The sequence below is a fragment of the Carassius carassius genome, chromosome 21, assembly GCF_963082965.1.
Source record: "Carassius carassius chromosome 21, fCarCar2.1, whole genome shotgun sequence".
In the NCBI taxonomy this organism is placed as follows: domain Eukaryota; kingdom Metazoa; phylum Chordata; class Actinopteri; order Cypriniformes; family Cyprinidae; genus Carassius; species Carassius carassius.
The window spans coordinates 7,231,966-7,246,538 of record NC_081775.1 but is presented as its reverse complement, the minus strand read 5'-3'; the positions used below and the strand labels follow the sequence as shown (position 1 = coordinate 7,246,538).

Below are 14,573 nucleotides of genomic sequence, written 5' to 3'. Positions count from 1 at the left end.
TTGAGCAGACACAATGTCTCCTGCTGTGGAAAAGACACGCTCACTGGGCACTGACGTAGCAGGAATGCAAAGGTAGGCTTTGGGCAGGGGGGCAAGTATGGGGTAAGCATATGCATTAACTTTCCACCACTCAAGTGGACTACTGTTGAGTGGGATAGGAATCCCATTTCTGTAGGAGAGTATCTCCATTTCAATCCCTCTGCTGGACTGCACTGTCTCAACAACAGTAGTGTAGGAGCTCCCAAGGAGATCTTCTAACGCTGTCTTTTTTGGTGGGGGAGGCTGTGTCACGTCCTGCATCTGCCTTTCTCCTTCCACTGGCTCTTCCTGGCTCTGCTCTGCTCCCTGCGCTGCCTCAACCATGACCCTGGCCTGCTCTGCTGCCCCTGATGTTGAAGCACTGGCCCTAGTGGTTCTTTCATCTATGTCACTGGTCTGAAAAAAATAAAATAAAACTAGCTCAAACATTTCTGTCTTTCAATCCTTCACTCCCTCCCTCTCTCACAGACACACGCACACATAGACTCTCTCTCTCTCATCGACTAATAAAAAAAAAAAAAAAAAACAATATGAGAAATAAGTTTTCGGGCTCTGGCCTACACATACAGAGTTACACACACGCGCAGGGCACCTCATTTCTTTTCAATAAAAGTTAGCCTACCTGGTTGCGCTGCTCATGAAGTGCTGAAGCTTTTTCACGTATTCGGGCATAGACGGACTCGCGTTGTTCATCATTCAGATGGGACAGGCTTCGGAATCGTGGGTCAAGCGCAGTGCACTCCTGCAGCATGTCATTACATTCCCCAGAGTACCGGTCCGAGATGTCGAGTAGAATGTTGCTTTTCATGTTGGCGATGGTCTGTGTGTCATTTTCGTCTGGTGACATGCTTTGCTCGATCATGAACTTCAGTGGGATTATCAGTGAAACAGTGGACTCTTTTTCATGACAGACAACTGTTGTGGCTGTCTTCAGTGGCTTAAGCAGTTTCACTATGTCCTCGACATCTGATATATCACTGTTATCCAGAGTGTCAATTTCTCTCGCATTCCTTCGGATTCCTGGGCAGCTCAGCGCTGCTGAGACAGCTGCTTGTTGCTCCAGGTAGCGCGCCAGCATGTCGTATGTGCTATTCCACCTGGTTTGGACATCGGTGATAAGTTTATGCCGAGGCAGCTCTAACTGGGTTTGCTTGTTGGTCAGGACGGTGGTGGCCGTGGTGCTCTTGTGAAAGAATGTAGTTATTCTTCGCACACGACCAAGAAGGCACGCGACGCAGTATACAGCCAAGCCTCGCTTACTGGCCAGATTCACAACATGCGCTAAGCACTTGATGTGAGGGTGGAGACCGCTCTCTCTCACAGCAATGTCCATGTTGCTCGCGTTGTCTGTGACACAAGCAATGGTTGTTTGTGGCCTCGTTAGCTCCCACTCACTCAGTGCATTTCTCAACATGTGAGCTATGTTAACACCAGTATGACTTTCACTTAGCTCACGAGTTTGCAAAACAAAGCTTTTTCTCTCCCATTTCTCGTTGATGACTTCTGCCGTGATGGTTATATAACTCTGTGTTGCACGCGAGGTCCAGCTGTCGGTGGTCAGGGCGACACAGTCGGCATTTTTTAGATACTCTTTCACGCTTTGTTTGGTTTCATTGTAAATTTCCGGGATTACCTTCTCTGAAAAATGTCCTCGACATGGCATCTTAAACTTGGGCTCCAGCACATTGAACATTTGGATGAATTTTCTGTTCTCTACCATGTTAAATGGAGCCATATAGTCCGCTATAAATTCGCCAATGAGCCTGGTTATCTGTTTTGCACGCGGACTTGACGGAGGTAGAGTTTGTGTCAGCGCTTGTTTCATGGTCAGCTGTCCCTTCGGTAGGCTCGTTTTCCCGGGGCCGTCTTTACATTTTTATGGTGACGTTGAAGGTGGTGGTTCATGTTTGTTGTGTTGGATGTGGTGTACGGAATGACAGCATGGCATAGCTTACACACAGTCTTAGTCTTGTCAGTTACTCTATTGCCGTCTTTGTCTTTTTTAATGAGAAAGCCAAAATACTGCCAGACATATGACTTGTATCCAGGCGGAGCGTCCTCAATTTCGACCTCATTTGACTCCATGGTCGGCTGTTTGGGGGCCTAATATTTGTTAGCTCGCTGCAGTGTTGTTGTTGCAACATGCGCTGTCTTGACGTGACGACGTACCGCACCGTTTTGTTTGTTTATTTTATTTGAACATGTAAATAAAATAAAAAAAATTTATATACATACAGGCATGTATACATATATAAAATTTAAATAACAGCCAAATTAAGTCCGTTCCCCGGATATAATTTTTTTCTTCATTTAGTTTTTTTACCCTGCTTGATCAGCAGATGGTGCTGCCAGCCTGCCACCATAGACTGTATGTCTGGCCCATATACATACACACACATATAATACACTAAATTATTTATATACTACGCAAATCATGCAGCAGTGCCATCTATCTTTATTTCGCGATCCATTTTTTTCGACCTCGATGCGTTTCGTCACGTTTTGTATCGCGATATTTTGTCAAACGATATTTCGTCCCATCCCTAGTTGAAGGAGGAGGGGTCCTCCGACCACCGCAAAACCTGGAAGTCAGTGTTTGTGAATTTGGACAGCCTACCCTTCTTTCAGTTCCCTCCCTTACCCGTTGCTCATATCATGTCGCCTTGCAACTGTGACAGCGCTAAGCAAGAAGCGGGAAAATGGACAAACAAAATTATTCTCCTCATTTTAATTCTTTTGGAAGAAATAAAGCAATTAAATAAATCAAATTCTTTCTTTGCTCTTTGTCGGAGAGTTTTTTTTTTATATCAGACTACAAGACAGTCATATCCAGGTAAGCCATTATAGCCTATTTTCATTTATGTTTTAAAACAAAATGCCTAACTAGACAACCACTGAAAAAATATATTTTTTTGAAAAGCCAGTTTTTAAAAAACGTACTCCTCTCCCACTCCGCTACCGCTCGCTTCGTCCACTATTACGCTCTGCCGAGAAGAATTATGGGACAGGTAGGACGGGAAAGGATCCACCACACCCATCCTTCCAACTCGGGGAAAAGGAGGACGTATTTGTGGGCCGCATTTGAAGGATCCTACGAATTTGGACAGCCTTCGTCGCGGCGCTGTGACGTAACATCCTTCAAATGAGTACTCCGAAGGATGTAGACCCTGAAGTGGACACAGCCTTTAGGCTTCAACACACTTCAGGAGTCTACGGATGACGTCACGGACACTACGTCCATGTTTTTATACAGTCTATGGTGTGGACCCATACAGCTCAGTGTTTTGAACAATCAGAGGACACAGATGGCCACAGTACCAAAGAATAATAACATAATTGTTTCTAGTATTTCTACTGTAACAGCCATAATTTGAATAATTAAAAATGTAACACTAATTGCATGCACGTTTGGGTATATTTTTATTGTTTTAGTATCGGACTTACTTTAAGAATTGGCGTATCTATTAAGAATGTATGAAAGATGAAGCAACACAGATTTTGACCTGGGTTTAGTTTTGTTCATCTTTATCGTACAAGAATTTTTAGTAAACAGTTGCAACCTAAAGTGAAGACCAGAGGCAATTTTTCACTTTTTCAACAATGCATCAGTGACATGTATTGAGAAAATAAATAAGATAAAATTTGATTTTGTGCTGACTCACTTGTGCCCTTTAAGTGGAGTAGGAAATACTGTGATTAGATTACATTTTCTTTTAACTTGTCCTTGTTACAATATGATTATGTAATTAAGCATGTAAATAATATATGTGTTAGTGCATGTAATACTGCATAAAAAATTATACTACTTTTTTAAGGTAAGTGGTTGCAATCAATGTATTTTAGCTACATTTAAATAAATGTATTTGAAAGTTAATCAACTAAATTTGTTTATTTAAATGCAGCTAAAATAAATGGATTGCAACCACTTAGGCTAAAAAAAAAAAAGTAAATTCAATGAATACTTTTTTAGAAGCCTACATGTAACCAAGGGCACTCATTTTAGATGACACACAAGTTGATTTGCAAAATGGAGGAAATATTAATTTATAGGCAAACATAGCCTAATTTAATTAAGGCTTAATGTAGGCTTATCCTATATCAATGAGTGGAAAGCAAGTCTGTAACAAATGTTGTTAATCGCTCAATGGCTACTGTATGAATAATAAGGAATTTTCATCATTTTAGTTCAGACGTAGTTATTTTTGTTCACAGTATAGCTAATTATTTTGCTATGTTTATGCTAATTCCATGTTAGCAGTGGAATTTGGCCAAGGGAAAAGTCTATTGTATGTGATAGAAATGTATGAAGCACAGCTCACACAGAAATGACTTTCAAACAGCTTTCTGTTCGGCTTTGCTAAGAATTTACCTGAGCTCGCGATCGAAATGACTGGATTTAAGTAGCGACAACTACGTGCGCGACAGTTATTGAATTGTCCTAAGAGTAAATGCACATTTAAAATCATATTTTAAAAGTGAGGGGAGGGGGTATATTTGACTACTCAAAGCGTTTTCATGACAAATAAAACTGTACCATCTGCCGAGGCGCCAGGAGCGGAGAGCCGCAGACGGTCGAGCTCCCCCTGCAGGCGGCGGATCAGATCATCTTTAGCGTCCAGCTCCAGCTCCAGCTCGTCGATGAGAGCATCTCTCTGCCGTAACTCCTCTATCTTCAGCTGGAGCGCGAACTGAAGATCTCTGAGAGTCCCCATCAGCCCTGTATAAGGGGACAGGGAGGGACTGATGCGCCCCCGCGTTTAACGAAGTGAGATAACCAAACAAATTCAAAGAAAATACATTAACGGCAGACAAAACTGAAGTTGCTCTGCAATTATTGAGAGAGTCTCCCAAGCTCATCGACTGTAATATTAACAGTGCAACGAGCGCTGCATTATTATCCAAATAGATCAAGTAACAACAAAACCAATTTCGTTAATTTGTTTAAACATTGCATTGCAAATAAGAGACATCTGAGAAGATATTTACCTGGATAATATGGGCAAGGAACATGGGAAATACAAACAGACCGAAGCGATTTCCCCTCAGGGAACTACCATGATGGAGCTGGTCCGCTTTAAAAATACTGAGGAAGAGCAGAGTGCGAATGTTTGAATCATGTCTCCACAGCACGCGCGCTGATCTGTGAGAGAGAGAGAGAGAGAGAGAGAGAGAGAGAGAGAGAGAGAGAGAGAGAGAGAGAGAGAGAGAGAGAGAGAGAGAGAGAGAGAGAGAGAGAGAGAGAGAGAGAGAGAGAGAGAGAGAGAGAGAGAGAGAGAGAGAGAGAGAGAGAGAGAGAGAGAGAGAGAGAGAGAGAGAGAGAGAGAGAGAGAGAGAGAGAGGGACAGATTGCACTTACAGAGAATTAAACACTACTATCACCATATTATTGTACGAGTTGCAATGCAACAAAATAAACAGTGCATTCAGCATTGCATTCATACGGTGGCCTAGTGGTGCACAACACAACGACATTAAAAAAGCAAACATAAGCTCACAACACAACGACATTAAGCCACAACACAACGAAATTCTCACAACACAAATACATTAAGCCACAACACAACGACATTAAGCCACAACACAAATACATTAAGCCACAACAGAACGAAATTCTCACAACACAACGAAATTAAGCCACAACACAAATACATTAAGCCACAACACAACGAAATTAAGCCACAACACAACGGAAGTGCTCCCGACCACTAGGGGGCAGTGTTGATAGTTAAACACTGATATTTCATCGAGACGAATGTGTAACTTAATATGTGTAATCGATTTTTAAATGAAAAACGTTTTTTTTTTTAATGTTTTGATATCCTGATAATCTTAATGTATCGATTCATGAATCGAGCAAAAAATAAATTCATAATATTTGGACCGTTTAGCTCTGCTCTTGTACACAATGTTTTTCCTCAGGGGGGCTTATGTAAATCCGGTGCTGTGCGGGGAAACCATTGCTCTTTCCGTAGAGCTTTCAAATTGACAAGAGGAGAAGATTTTTCATCTTACAAGAACTTCCCCTGATGACTGTAAATGAATTTCATCGCGCGGAGAAGGGCATTAAACGTTACATCAACAACTTTAGGGTGAGTATTGTTCTATCGTCTTCTAGCAAATCTAGCTAATAAGGCTGGATAACGCTGCTGCACTGACTTGATCAGCTCAAAAATAGCAGGGCTTTAGCTTTAAACTCCGTCCACCTCATCTTTTTATAACTCGTAAGAGATAGTAGAAATAACAGCAGGACTCCCGGTAATCCACGTTGATTTGCATCGGTGGTTCTGATAGGTGTTTGCTGTGATATAAACTTCTTCACTTGATATAAAGTATTTTAAATACTGTTGCCATTTTTAGATTGCCATGTATCGTAATAAATCTTAAAGGACCGTTCACACCAAACTATAAAGAGAACGATAAAGATATTTAGTTTTAAAAATCGTTCTCACTATTTAAAAAAAGAGTCCACACCACAGCTATAATGATAAAGAAGAGAAACAATATCATTGGAATTAAGAACTATTTTTTTCCAGCTGATGAACGATTAAAAACATTGACAGCCAATCAGAATCCTGCTATAACGAGCTCGAGAATGTAAAGCAGCTGACAAGCGTGTGCGCGCTTAGAATAAACAGATTATATCGTTCGCTGCTGTGGACTCTGTCGTTATCTTAATAGTTATCATTCATTGTGTGAACGGGGCTTTAGTCTGAAAGTTATTTTTATATTTTCAAATTATACTATCTGTAACCTGAAGCTTGAATTAATTGTTCACATTTATATAGCAGTTTTCCAGGGATCCCCAACACAAGCATGATAAAGCTATTCAGTAAAAAGCAAAAAAGATCAGAAATGGTTAAGAGAGATAGGGACATCCTTTGAAATATTACTGATCTCTTTACAGTCTATTAGCATGTTTGTAACATTATATAAAATATTAATTATTTGTCATAATTTATTTTAAATATAGAGTAATTTACAATGTAATAATTTAAAATGCAACTGAAAGTAATTCCAAATGTATCTGAAATCAATTAAATATGTAAACCAATGTTATTATCTTCACAGATTGTTTTAACGGACTCCCATTCATACTGTTGCAGCACTGTAGCAGACAGCACACTATTCAGAACTGAGAATCAGTGCAGTTCCTCCTGTACAGAGCTGCACTGAAGGGAGCAGAGCTGGCACAAACCTAGAACAATGGTAAGTAAGAGAATTATCAAATTCTTTAATGTATGACATAATTAATAAACTTTGATTAATAACATTAACACGCCCCATTGGTATGCCTAGAGAATTAAGCCAGGTCCTGTCAGTGGGATGGTGGTCCTGTTTTCAAGAGAGGAAACTCGCTGAGTGGTTAAGGTAGGAGGAAAGTGTCTAATATTGATACATCATCTTTTCATATCTTGGTTTTATTCATAATGTATAACATGCCTATTTCATTAGCCCTAACAGAAAAAAGACAAAAACACAATCATAATGATTATGGCTCTATTCATTATGCATGCAACTTGTAATGATGGTGGAAAATTTTTATTTTTCTTAATGGTCAATTTACACTATACCTTTGTTTTTCATCTCAGGAGAATGTTTACAGTGATGTCACCAGTGATCTGCCTGACCTAGCAGTCCTCCAAGTGGCAGAAGTGTTATAAAAATATAGTAACACACCATTACACTGTCATAGTTATTAGTATTTGTATTTTACATAACTATTAAAACTGTATCAAAGTTTAAAAAATTTAATTGTGGATATTTACATGTTTACACTAAACTGGTGAGCAAGAAAACATATTAAAATTACATATATTTGCACTTACATAATATTTAATTTACATTTTATATTGTAGTCTGTACAAATAAAACCAAATGAATCCATCCATCCAAGTTTTTTGTGTAAGGCCAGATCTCTCTGTGGAAGATCGACTGAAAGGTGGACCATGAAGAGGGGGAACTCATCGAAGGGCTGCAGAGACTGACACTGTCAAAATAATTGTTAAATAATTATGATACATGCATGTCATGTGTGCATCAAAAAGTGAAAATAAATATAACATTTTTTTTCTCTGTCACAAACAATACACTATCAATATTTACCATTGCATTGCTTGTTATTCCAACTTCTCTCCCCGCTTTAGCTGTCCTTGCTCTGGTCTCACGAACCATGTGGAATGCAGGTTCAATAACTCTCCAAATGGCCATTAAATGGATCTACTTCTCAAATCTAGATTGGATGAGACATGTTTTCAGAAAATACACACCAAACAATGTAAAAAGTTTGTTTGCCTACACTGAACCTGAAGGATACTTAAAAATGTATAATGTATTGACATACAAGTGGAAAAAAGGTAGATCTGTAAAAAGATTTTAGCTGGGGTTTTAGCTTATTCTCCCTCGTGTCATTCTAAACTGTTCTGAATTTATTCTGTGGGGTCTATCTAGATAGCTGACTGACGGTAACATTTACAACATTTCTGTATGCCAATGAACAAAGCAAGCCATATGGGTTTACAGCGACATAATGCTGAGTATATGATGACAGCTTTATTTATTTTATTTTTGGGTTAATCATCTACTAACAGGTATTGCCTTGATCCACGGAAGAGGTTTTTAAACAAACAGGCAACCACAGCGACAAAAAATAAATAATGACAATTAAAAAATTCACAATAGGCATACATTGTGCTCGTTAATATAGTAATAAAGGTTTAGATCTTACCTACTGTAGATTCGCATGCTGTTGTCATTCTTGAAGAGGCGCCTGCAGACTGAAGTATCAGAAGTTATGTTGAAATCCTTAAATCTTACATTACTAATTTGAATCCACTTATTTCGAGTTTCTACATCCAGTGGAGAAGTGTGAAAAACCTTTGAGGAGCCTCACAAAACGGGTCACAGCAATAGCTGTGTAAACCACCCTCACGGATGTCTATGGAACTCTTCATTAAATAATTATATTGCTGTGGTATACTTAATTTGTCGTATTATAGCAAAATGTATAAATATTATGTAATATTCATCGTTTATGGATAAAAGTTTGCAGCTGGTAATGCACTCTCTTATTCGCCCTGAGATTTCACAGGAAATATGTAGTCTATTGCCCGTTTCTGCAGACCAATTGCCCCCTAGTGGTCGGGAGCATTTCCGTTGTTATTTGTGTTGTGAGAATTTCGTTGTGTTGTGGCTTAATTTCGTTGTGTTGTGAGAATTTCGTTCTGTTGTGGCTTAATTTCGTTGTGTTGTGAGAATTTCGTTGTGTTGTGGGTTAATGTCTTTGTGTTGTGGCTTAATGTATTTGTGTTGTGGCTTAATGTCGTTGTGTTGTGAGCTTATGTTTGCTTTTTTAATGTCGTTGTGTTGTGCATTACTGGGCCACGGTACATTCAAGCTCGGTTGCAGTAAATATGATTTATCAATGTCTATGCCGAAGACATGTAGCATTATAGCATAATTGATAAAACTAGGACTGTAGGCTAGTCTGGTTCAATAATAATAATAAAAACCTTTGCTTTTGGCTCAATTACTTGATCTTACAAAACACAACCTTAAAATAATGACTTAAGTTGTTGGTTTGTGTTTGTGTTTTATAGGACGTCTAATTAGGCATAAAGTTAGCTAATAACCCAGTAAAAGATGATTGATTTATGGATGGATGGATGGATGGATGGATGGATGGATTGATTGAAAGAGGTTGTTTACATATACAGTTGGATAGTTTCAAATAAATATGGAAAACTGTTTTGTGTGTTTTGACTGTTCAGTTTCATGATGTTTTGGGGACTTGAAACACTTTTGAATTGTTCGAAAAGTCAAGTTTTTGAAAATGATACATTATCATCTAAACTACAAAAACCTGAATTTGTGAAAATGGTGACTGCATGCAAAATGCGTATTATGTATGCAGGAGTGTAGAGTGCCTTTACAAAGTAACATAATACAGCATTTTGAGTTGGTTTTGTGGATTCATGTGAATATGGATTTATTTTGACAACGTTGTCATCTGGGCAGAAAAACATATCAAACATATTGTGTACCCTCAAAGGTGTACATATAGTGTGATTTCACCAAGCCTACAACATCAGTCAACCAATCAGAATTGAAGGGTACTTTTCAGGATTTGTCATGACAGTTTCAAGCTTACAAACCAGGATTAGGTGTTTCTGCACCCTTGTTATTCAGCTATCATTTCCTCCTGATTTTAGGAATAAACCATCAAGTAGTGATAAGGTAATAAAAAAAACCTAACACTGGCTGTTCTGCTCTATTCTTTTCCTTTTCTATCTGTTTTCTTTTTATTTATTTTATAATAATAATAATAATAAAAACCTTGCTATGTGTACTACATTAAGCTAACTGAGAATTGTTATAGCACTTGCGTTTCATTACTCTTTTGTTGATTTTGATTGCTTCCATTGTCCTCATTTGTAAGTTGCTTTGGATAAAAGCATCTGCTAAATGACTAAATGTAAATGTGAATGTAAGGTTAGGTCTGTTTTTGGCCAGACAAAAGATGTTGATCCATGAACATATCAGCTACTGTAAAAAAGAAAAGAAAAGGCATATTTAACACAGCTTTTGTTACGACCTGTCATTTAACTATTAAAAGTCATTTCAAATTTAGATTCAGAGTGTGGATTTGGAGAGTTATGGACAGTGAATGATAATTTAACCTAAGGCCTATACTGTATGCCAGGCCAGTAGTTTGGTGATGTCACTTTTTAAAGGACCTCACACATGTCTATTGACTGAACATTTACATGACATCATGATTTTCACAAATTTGCTTGATTGTAAACCGGAATTGTTTTCAAGAACTTATACACTTTGAAAGTTTGCATTTTGAGGCCCCCAAAACGCTGTTGTCACGTAAATGAATGACCAGCTGTGTTGCACAGGTTATGGTTATTTGTTTCAGTTTTATGTAACTAAGGCAGTAAGCATGTGTTTGAGATGACTGATGAAATCTTTAGAGTTGACTGCAGGCGTGGTTTGCACTTCAGAAAAATCATGAAAGCCGCCATGTAAAGAAATGAAAACCTTTGCATGATGCTTCACCTGATTTGAGTCAGCAATAAAAACAATAAAATCTGCATAAAGTGGAATTATTGCCAGAGCAGTTTACAGCATAAGAGGAAATGTGAAGTGTGACTGTGATGTTAAAAGTCACTTTTTAATACTACAAATCACCAACAACCATCAGAGCACCATTATCACCCAGCAACAGAAAAAGAAAATGCATGATTGGTTAAAAATATGTTTGAGGGCGGGGTTTGATCTGCTGTCCCGTATGCTTGTCCTCATCCGTCTTGCAGTTTTGTGTTCAGGAGGCCAGACGTGAACTCGACGGAAGAACAGAGTAATAGATCAGAGACTTTACGTTGAAAACCATGCTTAAACTTGCTCTAGTCGCTCTTGTGCTTCTCAGCGCCAGCTGTTTGGCCAAACAATGTAAGTATAAAGAACCTGTTTTCTGACGCGTTCTTATCTAGCCCAACGTTACTCTGCTTATTATGTTTATTTGTATTAATATATTATGTTTCCATTCTTTATACGTAGTCTTTATCAAATATGTTTGAATCCCACAGTAGTTTTTAAAAAAATATTATGTTTTTCAAGCTGAATAGTGTGTGACGTACATTCATCTGCTACGGTGAAGACGAAGTATAAAACCCTTTAAATTGTTAAAAGCATACGCAGTTGCCAAAAACGCTGAAAAACAGAAGAAAGTCTTTTAGTAACTTTTAAAAGCTTTTGAAAATCTGTCCAGAGAATTAAAACATATCTAAGACACGTTTGTTTGTCTGAAATCCCCGGAACATTTTACTTTCACTTTCACTTCACTCGTGATAGAAAAACTAGTTTTACTGGATATTAATGTTTGGCGGTTAAAAAGATACATTAATATGACACATGATATCATGATATTTAATTAGGTTTGTTTTTGTTTCTTTAAGAAATGATTCTCAAATAAACAACTACTCCTGAATAGATAAACACACTGTACATGGGTCAAAGTCTAGAAGTCCTAGTTTGCTGCCTTCATTAAAATAAATTCATGAAAGTGATTTAATATACAAGCACATTGAATGCAAAAGTAAAGTGTCTACTTTAATGTTTCTAATAACTTGTGTGAAAATAAAATGTCACAATATGGGTGAAATAACATTCCATCGTCATTCACTGTAACAGATATATTTATGAAAAAACGAAAACGTTCTTATTCTGACCTGTACTTACATACATATATAGCGTGATTATACTTAATTGTATTATATTTTAAATGAATAATAACTTCTTGTTGATTAAAGTAATTTGTGTGAAAGTTTGTTAAAGACTTAAAATGACAATGAATTTGTTTTTGTGGGTTGCACTGTGATCCTTTAATAGCGTCATCTAAGGATTCTTGTTCTTAATTAGACTGGCAGGATTTCCATTATATGAACTATTGTTACACCGGATGACATTTTAGTGGGTGTTTTCTGTCAATCATGATAAAACTGTATGATAGTCATTATTTTTTGCACAGAAAAAAAAAAAGTAAATTAAAATAAACAGGAGTCAGTAGATATTTCTGAAATCTCTTTATGTCTTTGATCTGCATGTTCGGATGGATGAATGAATAAATAAGATAACCTACATACATAATGCATGCAATACAGTATATAAGAATGGACAGTATTCAGTGTTTTCTTTTGTATTGTGTCTAGCTGACCCCAAAGTGCAGGTGTACAGCCGTAATCCTGGAGAGTATGGGAAGAAGAACGTGCTGATCTGCTACGTCAGTGGCTTTCACCCCCCTGACATCACCATCAAGCTCCTGAAGAACGGGGTGGAGATCCCGGACAGCCACCAGACCGACCTGGCCTTCGAGCAGGGCTGGCAGTTCCACCTGACTAAGTATGTGGACTTCACCCCCCAGGCGGGAGAGGAGTACACCTGCCGCGTCCGTCACATGACCAGCCCAGAGAAATCTTACAGATGGGGTGAGAACACATCTGAAGTCTTTATCTTATGAGCCCCGTTGTTGTTGATTTCTATTATCGAATTGAATTTCAGAAAGTGGTAGGTCAGGGTCAGATGTTGGTTCATTTAGGAGATGTTTGAGTATTTCTCACTTTCATATCATAGACATCTGAGTTTAATTTCTCTCTTTCATGTTAATTATAGTTTTGGGAGTCGTTAAGTAGTCACATAACACATTTAAGTGTTACAAGTGTTACATTAAGTGAACAAAATGTCTTTAAAACCAAATATTTGAAAGGAATAATATTACCATGAACCACACGGATCTGACAATATGCAAAATTATGATGTCATTATTTGTAAAGAACTAATCAATATTAATTTTATGGCCATATTTTATATATGTTAATAAGTACAGGTCAGAATAACTACGTTGTTTCATTTTTACATAAATATATCTGTTGGATATATCAGGATAAATTGGCTTTTTGTTTTCACAAAGGTTATTAGAAACATTAAAGTAGACACTTTGCTTGCATTTAATATGCTTTATATGTATATACAGTCATTTTTATCAATTGAATTTGATGAGAACCCCAAACTGGGAATTATATGATGTTTCAAATTAAATTTGCTCCTTTTTAAATGAATTTAACAGTGATCTATAAATGCAACTAATGTTTGTTTTCTCTCTTGTAGAACCTGACATGTGAACGTGCTACAGTAAGTTCTAAAAAGATTGTTTTTTAAAGGATTTAACTTGTACTATTGGTAATTTAAATTGATCAGACTTTATGTAATCTAGCATACCTTTCAAATGATGTTGGTTCATGTATTCAGTTATTTTTAGCATAATCTTTCATTAGTCACACTATGTTAAACCTATTTTGTTTTTCACAGATTGCTGGAAATAACATTTTATTCTCTTCGGCTTCTCTCCATAACACCAATCCAGCTTCAATTTCATTTTATAATTCAGGAGTGTCCAGCCTTCTCCGGGTTCAGGTGTTTTTTTAATTGGAGCTGAACTCTGCAGGATACTAGATCCACATCCTGATATCAGATCTCAGCTTGTCTGTTTGGGGTGTATGGTCTGATCCTGCTCTAGGAAGGCTGATGTGTCCAGCTCTAATCAAACACCCCTGGACCAGGACGGGACACTCCTGCTTTAGGATATGCTGCCTGCTGCAGACTGCAATGTGTTTTCTTTTACTCAATAAGAAAAATGTGTATCTTTATATCTACTTGATTTGTATTTTTATTTTGGTGTGTATCTGGACATAATTAGTAGGGTGCCTGCAGTATATATCAGCAATTACCTAAAGCCTTGGTGAGGAATTTTCTTGCTTTAATTTAGTCTTTATAACATTAGCACTTAATCATCTTAATGTCTTTTGTTCTGAAATGTATTTAAAATGAATTTGAAGATTCAGGAAAGGTGTTTTATTTTTTAACACTTTCATTGGTATAATTTTTGCATACACACGTTTTCAGTGTTAAATAGCCTATAACTTCCAGATTTGGTAAAGATTCATTGTCTCCATAAATAAAATAAAAAAATCAGT

General features: G+C 37.5%; 2 protein-coding genes across 4 annotated transcripts in view; one reads left to right on the top strand and one right to left on the bottom strand.

Annotated features, from left to right (window-relative positions):
* The window catches only part of prkg1l (protein kinase cGMP-dependent 1, like), a 44,294-nt gene extending 39,122 nt beyond the window's left edge, over nucleotides 1-5,172 (bottom strand). The window contains exons 1-2 of one of the 2 annotated variants that reach the window (XM_059503144.1): nucleotides 5,026-5,172; nucleotides 4,574-4,756 (exon numbers count right to left, since the gene is read on the bottom strand). In XM_059503144.1, coding sequence (XP_059359127.1) covers nucleotides 4,574-4,751 — 178 coding nt within the window. In that variant the 5' untranslated portion in view covers nucleotides 4,752-4,756; nucleotides 5,026-5,172. Of the gene's footprint in view, nucleotides 1-4,573; nucleotides 4,780-5,025 lie in introns of both variants that reach the window. The other variant, XM_059503143.1, reaches the window with a different exon arrangement.
* A 6,168-nt stretch (nucleotides 5,173-11,340) lies between these two features.
* On the top strand, nucleotides 11,341-14,248 carry b2ml (beta-2-microglobulin, like). Of its 2 annotated transcripts, none has more exons than XM_059503142.1 (4): nucleotides 11,341-11,493; nucleotides 12,753-13,028; nucleotides 13,708-13,731; nucleotides 13,988-14,248. In XM_059503142.1, the coding sequence occupies exons 1-3, from the start codon at nucleotides 11,433-11,435 to the stop codon at nucleotides 13,719-13,721; spliced, it is 351 nt and encodes a 116-aa protein (XP_059359125.1). In that variant the 5' UTR covers nucleotides 11,341-11,432; the 3' UTR covers nucleotides 13,722-13,731; nucleotides 13,988-14,248. The 2 variants fall into 2 exon arrangements, with proteins under 2 accessions (XP_059359125.1, XP_059359124.1); XM_059503141.1 differs by having other exon boundaries at nucleotides 11,343-11,493; nucleotides 13,909-14,248.
* Nucleotides 14,249-14,573: the final 325 nt, after the last annotated feature.